This window comes from Pinus tabuliformis, chromosome 5_1 (assembly GCF_031772625.1).
Source record: "Pinus tabuliformis cultivar Carrire ecotype Pingquan chromosome 5_1, CPIR1, whole genome shotgun sequence".
Lineage (NCBI taxonomy): Eukaryota > Viridiplantae > Streptophyta > Pinopsida > Pinales > Pinaceae > Pinus > Pinus tabuliformis.
Window position 1 is genome coordinate 860,546,550 of NC_142305.1, and position 9,712 is coordinate 860,556,261.

General features: G+C 39.6%; 1 protein-coding gene across 1 annotated transcript; it reads right to left on the reverse strand.

Moving 5' to 3' along the window:
• Positions 1-1,778: 1,778 nt before the first annotated feature.
• Positions 1,779-4,271, reverse strand: LOC149167560 (uncharacterized). Its single transcript, XM_089430520.1, has 2 exons — positions 3,894-4,271; positions 1,779-3,746 (listed from the first exon to the last, which is right to left on the reverse strand). Exons 1-2 carry the CDS (start codon positions 4,269-4,271, stop codon positions 1,779-1,781), a joined length of 2,346 nt encoding a protein of 781 aa, XP_089286646.1.
• Between the last annotated feature and the right edge of the window lie 5,441 nt (positions 4,272-9,712).

Consider the following 9,712-nt stretch of genomic DNA (forward strand, 5'->3'; position numbering starts at 1 on the left):
ATCAAATTTTGTATCCAACGAGTGTTTCCGCTCGAAATTTGAGTAAACCCATAGGGAGATAAGTTGAAAAGACGAGTTGAAAAAATCATTTTTTCTTTTTTCCCTCTAAAATTTGATGATGTAATCTAATCTTATTTTATTATTTCCACTATTATTTTATAATTTCCTTAGGAGACCCTTTTTAGACCTCAAAATTCCCCTAATGTCCCTTTTACCCTAATCCCGCACTTGATTTCCTTTAGTATTTCCTTTGTTTTCCTATTTTGTCTCGCATCTTACTTTTAGTTTTCCATTTTTTTTGTTCTTTTGGTCTTGTCTCCATGATTTTTCATGACTTGTTTTCCTTGCCTTTGTTTAATACGTCTACATGAAATATGTTCCTTTTGGCTCAAAACACAATGTGGCAAAACTTGAAAAGGGCAATTGTGATGACGGGCAATTCTTGGCTAATCAATTATCCTGTTCTCTATTTGGGTTTGGTTTTTTTTTTTTTTTTTTTTTTTTTTTTTTTTTTTTTTTTCCGAAGAAAAAAGCGAACTTTTTATTAAGAAAATAAAAAGTTACATTGCATATGCTTTTAGCATTTCTGATGATTCAGATGCTTGCTGATTTGTCATTCTTTAAAAACACAAAAAATCTCAGTCTTTCTTGACTGATTGAGAAGTTTGAAATATATCCTATACTTTTTGGATTTGAGAGATCTGTGGTGTTTATCTTTTGAATTGATCGGACAATCCACAGTATAAACATTTTTGAACCAACATTTCGAATCCCAAGTGGGATCCATCATCAGGGTTGAAGAATGATGATAAGAGAAGAGCAAGCAGGGGGAATAAATACTAACGAGGCCAAAACTATCTAGGGAGGAACAAACAGTCGGCTAGAACCCTAATTTTATATTATTATTAATATTATTATTTTTTTTTATTTCATTTTAATTATTATTAATAATTAATAATTATTATCTTTTAATATATTAACATAATAATATCTTATACATTAATTAATACAATATTAATATTAATATGATAATAAATAATTACTATATAATAAATAATTAACTATTACTAAATAATAATAATTAATTTAGTTATTAATTAATAATTGGTATTATAACACCAATTATTAATTAATTGGTATTATAACACCAATTATTAATTAATAACTAAATTAATTATTATTATTTAGTAATAGTTAATTATTTATTATATAATAATTATTTATTATCATATTAATATTAATATTGTATTAATTAATGTAAAAGTTATTATTATGTTAATATATTAAAAGATAATAATTATTAATTATTAATAATAATTAAAATGAAATAAAAATAATAATATTAATATTAATAATAATATAAAATTAGGGTTCTAGCCGACTGTTTGTTCCTCCCTAGATAGTTTTGGCCTCGTTAGTATTTATTCCCCCTGCTTGCTCTTCTCTTATCATCATTCTTCAACCCTGATGATGGATCCCACTTGGGATTCGAAACGTTGGTTCAAAAATATCCTATACTGCTGTAATAGAAGTCTGATAATAACTATCATGTCTTCCTCCCTTCAGGAGGCTTAGAACAGTTAACAGAAATATTTTAGGGTCTCCTTCAGAGAAGGAAAACAACCCCTTACATGGCTATAAGTTCACAAAATCATGCTGTTATGAAAAGTATAAAGAGAGTTTTCTGATTGCAATACTCGAAATATAACAGAAAAAGATGCTGGAAGTATAAACAGTGGTGCCCATGAACCAGAACAAAAAGAAATATAGAGCCGCGATCACTGTGGAGGAGCAAAAGGAGGCCGAACAGAGGTAAAGGACTGCCCCTGTCTTAATTCAACTATTGACCAGCTTCCCAGAGCTTGCTGTAAACCAGTCTTAGAAAGCTCGTCTGCTTCCTCGTTTTTATCCCTGTAGACATGGCAGATGATAAAACTGTTAAATGATGACTTTAAATGCAATATTTCTTCTAAAATGATCTTCAGAATTTGATTTTGACATATAGCACTCCCATTAACCCAGTTTATGACATTCAAAGAGTCTCCGAAAATTTGAATTGTGAAGATGTTTCTTTGAAGAAGCCAGCAAAGAAGAAGGCGTAAGGCGGACAGCTCAGCAAAGTTGTTAGTGCCAGAACCTAGACCTACAGATGCTTTTAGAGAGTGACCAGGATTCAGATGAATGCACAATCCTGCACCGACCTTGTTATTTTGAGATGCTCCATCGAAAAAAGCCCAGGGCATGCCCTCCTGGATAATAACAGGCTTGTGATGTGAGTGGGGATTTTTTGCTTCAGGGATAGGGATGGCAGAGTAAATGGCTGCACAGTTAATAGCTGTGACAGATGTTGGAGTGTCTTTGTCTTGAAACAGACTTTTATTCCTCGCTATCCACACCCCCCAAAAGAAGATAAGAGGGAGGTTTCTCATGTTCCCCTCCGGGTAGTTCTGCCACCATCTACTCCAAGCTTCTTCCAAGGGTTCAATCCCCCACTGCGCCTTAATGTTGAGCAATCTGATTAACTCCCCCCAGATCTTTTTTGATTCTGCACAGGATATAAAGAGATGACTTATTGATTCCTCTTCTATCTTACACAAGGGGCACCTCCCTGGCCCAACCAAGTATCTGGCTCGCAAAATGTCCCAAGTTGGAACTTTCCTTTTTAGCATACACCAAAAGAAGATCCTGGCCTTTGCTGGGCATTTTAACTTCCAAATGTGTTTTGACCACCATTCTGGGTTTCCCCAACCTTTCTTTTGCATTAAGAAATTATATCCGTCTTTTGGGGAGTATTCACTTGTTTCCCCCTGAGCCCAGATTAGCAAGTCTGGTTCATTTTTAAGCCTGACATTGGAGCGATGGAGTTCTTGAATGAAAGAAGCCCATTCGTTCTTCCACCTGATGTTTATTCCTAGCTCTTCATCATTTTTCCAAGCCTGTCCCCATATAGTAGAAGGGCCTGTTTTCTCCACATGATTTAGAGTTAAAATGCCCTTACTTCCTAAATGTCTGATTAAGCCTGGGGATAAGGCAAAGGCTTCATTACAACCTACCCAGGGATCCCTACCAATCCTTATTTGTCTTCCGTCTCCTATCTTCCATGCCAGCCCTTGTTCAATCACTAAGAATGCCTCCACCGTGGCTTTCCAAATGACTGAGACATTCTTCTTTATCTTTTCCTGGCTCCTTATCCAATCTTCCAAAGAGACTGGGTCTATGTATTTTCTTTTGACCACCCTTGTCCATAAGTTCTTCAACGAGATTAATCTCCATCCTGATTTAGCTGCCAAAGAGAGACTAAACTCAGGGAGCCTTTTTAACCCCCAACCTCCCCATTCTTTTGGCCTAGCCAACTTATCCCATGCCACCCAGGGAAGAACTGAACTTTCTTTTGAGCCTGCCCACAAGAATCTACAGCATATCCTTCTGATTTTCTCCAACACTCCTTTAGGAACCCAGGTTAAGGCTGCCCAGTATACTGGAATGGATAACAGTACAGATTTGATGAGGGTCAGTCTACTAGCTCTGGAAAGCCATTTGAAACTCCAATGAGAAATTCTGGCTTCTAACTTGGCTATAAGCCAGTTCCAATCCTCTTTCTTGTATGTTGCCGGTTTTAACCAAAACCCCAAATATTTGAGGGGGGAATCCAGAGGTTGATATTGGAAAGGAAATAGATTAAGCAACGTGGTTCTTTCCCTTCTGTCAATATCTACCACAGAAACCTGAGACTTCCTGGAATTTATCTACATGCCAGTAGCTTTCAGAAAAAGATCTAATATGCATTTTAGTTCCTTAAGTTCATTATACGATCCATTTGAGAAAATCAAAATGTCATCAACAAAAAGGAGATGAGTGATGAAAAGATTTATTGCTACCTCGATACCTTTTACCTTCTCCTCTCTTCTAGCTTTATGAATCAACCTGCTTAACCCTTCTGCCACTAGAAGAAACAGAAGAGGAGATAAAGGGCAACCTTGCCTTAAGCCTCTTTGACCTCTGAAAAAAGGTGAAGCTGCTCCATTGATAAGAACTGCATAACTGACATTGGAGATGCAACCCATAATCCAACTGATGAAAGAATATTTGAAGCCCAGATGAGTTAGAAGCAACCAGAGATAAATCCAATTGATTCGATCATAGGCTTTGGAGAGATCTATTTTAAGAACCACACCCTTCTTTTTCTTTTGTCTGACACTGTGTAATACCTCTTGTGCTACTCCAATGGCTTCGTGTATTTGTCTTCCATTTAAAAACCCAAATTGTTCCATTGAGATGTTTCTTGAAAGAATAGGAACTATTCTAATAGCTATCACCTTTGCAATAATCTTATATATACAGTTGCATAAGGAGATCAGCCTGAAGTCTTTAAAATTCTCCGGATCGTCCTTCTATGGAATGAGAGCTAGAAAAGTTGAATTGAAAGGGCTGTAGACTTCTCCTTTCTGTCTTGATTCTTCTACTACATCAGTGATTTCAGAACCAATTAAATCGAAGAAAAAGAGGAAGAGTTCTATAGTCCACCCGTCAGGCCCGGGGCTTTTATCCTTGGCCATAATTTTCATAGCAGCTTCAACCTCCTCCTTGGATACGGGGTTTGATAATTCTTCTACTTCTCCCTCTTCGACAAATCTTGGAAAGCATTGCGCAGTTCTAATAACCTCTGCTATGGTGGCCTCTCCCGAATCTGAGAATAATCTCTGGAAATGTCTCTGTCCTAAACCAGAGAGGCCTGAAAAAGTACTGACCTCCCTTCCTTCTTCGTCTTTAAAACTCCAGATGGTGTTTGCTGATTTTCTTCCTTTGGCATAATTATGAAAAAAACTGGTGTTTTCATCACCCGCTTTTAGCCATATTGCCCTGCTCTTGAGCCTCCATTCCTCTTCCTTGTCCAAGAGGATTTGGTTCTGAAGTTTTTCCAGATGGAGGATTCTATCCTTAGAAGCCTGCGAAATATATCCATCCTCCTCAGTACTCTCCAATTTCTTCAGTTCCTCCCTGATCCTGATCAGCTCTTCATTCTGTTTAACCTTCCTGTCCTTTGCCCAGGAGATAGTTGCTTTCTTCAATCTCTTAAGATTTTCCATAAACAGGAAACTTTTGTCCTCTCTTGCGCTTCTATCCGGATGAATCCAAGTTTCCTTGAAGAGCTTATTGAAGGAAGGATCTTGTAACCAAGAGGAATTGAATTTAAAGGGGGCAGGAGGCTTTGGGGGGGGAAGGAGAGATCCAAAAAAATAGGGAAATGATCAGAGTTACCTATCTCATCAACCCACTTTCTGAGAATAGGGACCTTTGAAATTAAATCTTCAGATAAAAGAAAACGATCTAATATTTTAGCTACTCGAGCCTCCCTTGCTCTTCTGTTCCTCCAGGTTGGCTTGATTTTGATCGGGGAGGGGTCAATGAGATTGTTTTCCGAGAGGAGATTGAGGAAAAAATCCGACAAGGGGTCTTCCCTGGCCTATGGACCCCAAGCCTCTGCTCTCCCTACTGAGAAATTTAGGTCGCCTCCCACAATCAACAGAGAAGACTTCATCAAGGATTTGGCCATCAGGTCATTCCAGAATATCTCCCTTCCTTGACAGGGGCCATAAATATTTACAATTGAAATGGGAAGAGCGAGGTCGGGGGAAATAATCTCCAAGCCCATTACATGCTTCGTCCCCCATTGATTTATTACCTTTATTCTCCCTTCTTTATACCCAATTGCAAGACCTCCAGAATGGCCCGATGAATCTACTGCTGAGAATTTCCACCCTGGCAGGAGAGCACTTAGCATTGTTTCCACTTCAGTTCCTTTTCCAAGAGTCTCTTGGAGAAAAAGAATTTCAGATTTAGAGTTTTGGATCCAATCTCTAAGGGCCAATTTTTTAGGTTTACTGGCCAAACCCCTACAATTCCAAGAAGACAGAATCATTTGATAACGGATTCAGGGGTCTGCACCGCTCTAAGAACCCCAGGAATTGAGTGTTGTTTTCCATCAGCTACATCCAATTTTGCTTTTAATTTGGCCTTAGATAAATCTGATTTTCTTCCTCTCTTATTTTTGGAGAAACCTTGAGGGACCAACTGCCCTAAACCTCCAACTGATCCTGACGACCCAGGCTTTCCTCCCAAGGATCTAAGGTTATAGGGGCAGGGGGTTTGAGGTACCGGGGGAACAAGAGGAGGCCAAACATCTTCACAATTCAAATCGAGGGAAGGCATGGCAGCCGAAATAGTTTCAATATCAGGTTCACCCATTGAAGTGTCTTTGTTCTCATTTAAGCCTTCGTTTTGATTGTGAGAAAGAGAGGGCATTTTATGCAGGGATTCAGAATTATGTTCTGGAAATTGAAGAGGAGAAGGAGGTAGATCTGAACCCATACCCTTTTCAGGTTCTTTGGCAGGATTTTGATCAGCGATTGAATCCCTTACGGTCTCCTCCTTTGCTTCCGCAAGGTGCAATTCTGTAACCTTGGCCGGTTCTCGGATCTGAGGATCTTTGGGCAATGGCTCTTTCTGAGTCCCCTCTGTCTCCATTTCTTCAACTATCTACTCCACCAAGCCTTCCTTCTCCTGAGGAACATGTGCGTGAAATAAATCCTGCTCCCTAAAAGCTGAGGTCCTCCGAAACCGCCTCCTACTCCTGGACAGCGGACAGTCCTTGGCAAGGTGCCCATACTCATGGCACCTATGGCACTGAAAGGGCAAGTGCTCGTAGTCCAAAATCTGCTCAAATACATAATCTTTGTACTGCAAATTTATTTTTTGGACAAGACCTCTGTTAGGGTTTAGGCTCACCAGAATGCGGGCCATTGCTCTGTTCTTTGTCTCCAGAAATGACATGTCAGCTTCCAGGAAAGAGCCTAATCTATTTCCAATGGCTTTAAACACTGCTTTAGTCCAGAGGAACGAAGGAAGGCCATGGGCCCTTACCTAGACTGGAAAAACGTCGGTTTTCTCTCTAATAGCGTCAAAGAGGGGGCTCCATTTTTTCAACAGAACCGGGATGTTCCGGATGGTCCAATTTCTTTCAAGCACCCATTCAGCTGCCTCCCTATCCTCGAACCAGAGCATAAACCATCCCTTAGCTAAACAGGATGCCTCAAAACCTAGGGGTCTGTCAGAAACAAACTGTTGTTCTCCCCATGCTTGCAAAAACCCTGACGAGAGTTTCTTGCCTCTCGCCCTGCCGACCAGGGTGCATTCTGCTACTCCTAGGGTTTCTTCAATTGAGACCTCCATACCTAGGACCAAATTTCCTTCCAACTCCTGAGATCCAATCGGTCTTTGGGTTTTTCTATTCTCTCCTTTTTTCCTAATTCCTTCGGCAGAGACCCTGACTTCCTCAAAAGCACCGTTCCATTCTGGTTCTTCCTGGGTCGAAACCGAAGGGATTTCTAACTCCGGCCGAGACTGAACTGGGACTGAGGAATCGAGGAAGGGGTCTTCTGCTATTTGTTGACCGACCAACGAACCATCAATTCCTCCCGGCTCATCCGCTTGACTGTCGATATGGCCTTCGAAACCTCCTGCTATGCTTTTTTTAGGAAAGGGAGGGTCTCTTGAAAGAGAAACCCTAGAAAACGAAGAATCCCTTCCAGAGCCCCTTGCTTTGCCAAACCCTGAAGGAAGCCCTAAATTTACTATATCTTCGATGCCCCCTGAGAGGAAGTTCCGGCCCGAAACAGATTTTCCCCTGTTACCAAGAAAATGAGCAGCATTTGACGCCCTCTCCGCCGCATCCTCTCTGACCGGCTGCTGGAAGGATGTCTGGTTTCGAATCCTGAGAGCGTTTCTGTCAGTTTCCTTACTGAGCTGCAGGAAAGAGGGTTTAGTCTCCAGAGATACCTAAGGAGGCGGTTCTAGCCTTGATAGCTCGTAACCCCCGAAATATCGTTCAACATTTTGGGTTGTAGGTTCCTTCCCCCAAACTGATAAAATGTCGTCCAATTCCGGGTCCAAATCAACAAGTTCGTTTGGATTAACCATGGTTATGGATGTCGTTCCGAGGATGGCACCGGAAACAGTCTAGGTGCCAGCGCAAACCCTTGACCTATACTGTCACAAACGGAAAAAGGTTAATCTAGCAGCTCCTATGAATATGTTACCTCCCAGCTGACTGCATAAGCAAAAAACTCAACCTCCAGCTGCCAGTCAAACCAAGATTGTCTTTCCTACACCTGCTCCTGCGCACGGAAACTGTCTGTAAACCCCCTAACCGTGCCCTGATCGCGGTTCCGCCCGGAACCCTCGCCTCCAAACCCTAGCCATCCCCTTCCTTCAAACAATATACAATTATAAAGCAAATATTATACAATTTAGTCTTCTCTATTTGGGTTTATATATATTTTAAAGTCAATAATGTGAAGACAGAAAATGTGATTCATTCTAGATGGAAAGCCTTTGCTCAAATTAAAAAGCCTATATCTTTATTAGGATCTTCATTTTAACTAAGCCTTGTTTCAATGGAGTTTCAACCTGTCAACTCAAACGAGTAGAGAAGGGAAAGGAGAAAAAATTAAACGAGCACATCAGTTTTAGTTATCTTTCAAATCCCTTAAACAAGGAATGACCTCTCTTGCTCGTAAAATAAGTCGAGATCCCTCTTCCACCCCTGTATTGTTAATGTTTAATAAGTTCTTGAATAATATGCTTTGAAAATAAAATAAAAGGGTGAAGAAGAGAAAGGAATCCTGTGTAGAGAGGTGATGCAAGCAACTTCGTCGAAGTACTGAAAAAGCCTGCTGGTAGCGAAGAAATGCTTGTGATTCCTTGAGGTGACTCCAACAGGGTACTAAACAGGCTCGCTAGTAGTGGAGAAACACCAGGAAATGTGCTTAACTCTAATTATCAAATACTTGGCATAATTATTATCCTTCTCTCCTATTGAAACAATTTAGGTATGACTAGTCTTATGTTGGTGTGTTTGAAGTTGAGCAAGGAATAGAAGAGATTATATCTTTAATTGGGATAAGTGGAAAATGTGAGGTAATCTATATGGTGAATCAATACTTCCTAAAATATTGAGACCATGGACTTAAGTGTAAAAATTGAATAGAGAAGATGGATTTCTTCCAGTGTCTTGCCAAGTGTTGATGTTGTGTCAAACACCCTCCATTTTTTTCCTATGACTGAATTTTGAAGCCTACTGAGGATCTTTCAATCTATTATTCCACGGTCCCTTCATGGTTTTTTGATGTTTTCCAAAGTGTTAAAGTATTCTTCTTAGATTATAAGTGTCAAAATAACTTTCTCACACCTGCTTAATCCTTGATGAATTCATAAGTGCACTTTTTTTTGCAATATTAGATCTGTATTTTGCAGTCCTTGAGAGTAAGGCTTGTGTAGTCTCTAAAAATAGAGCTTGTGCAATGTTCAGTTACAATGCTTGTGCAGTCATTGTTGACGGTAAATGTACAATCCACGAGGACAATTCACTATACAACCTATTTCAATAGTCAGTGAACACTCTCCATTGATAGTCCCTCTCACTTTAGTTTCATTTGTGTCATTATTCCAATGAGTTTTCACAACTATCACTTTTGCGCACCTTTGTTTTCACAAGTGTCGCTTTCACTTTCATGGTTGTCATTTTTTCTTTATTTCACTTTAGCAATTATCATTTTCACTTTATCTTCAATTTGGCATGTGTCTCCTTCACTTTCTTTAGCTTTTTCAAGTGTTGTTTTCACTTTTTCTTATTGTCACAAGTGTCACTTTTAAC

Coding starts and splice junctions, on each gene's coding strand:
- LOC149167560 (XM_089430520.1), bottom strand. CDS start 4,271: ATGGAACAATTTGGGTTTTTAAATGGAAGACAAATACACGAAGCCATT. Junction 3,747..3,893: donor AAGCTAGAAGAGAGGAGAAG/GTAAAAGGTATC, acceptor ACTGGCATGTAG/ATAAATTCCAGGAAGTCTCA.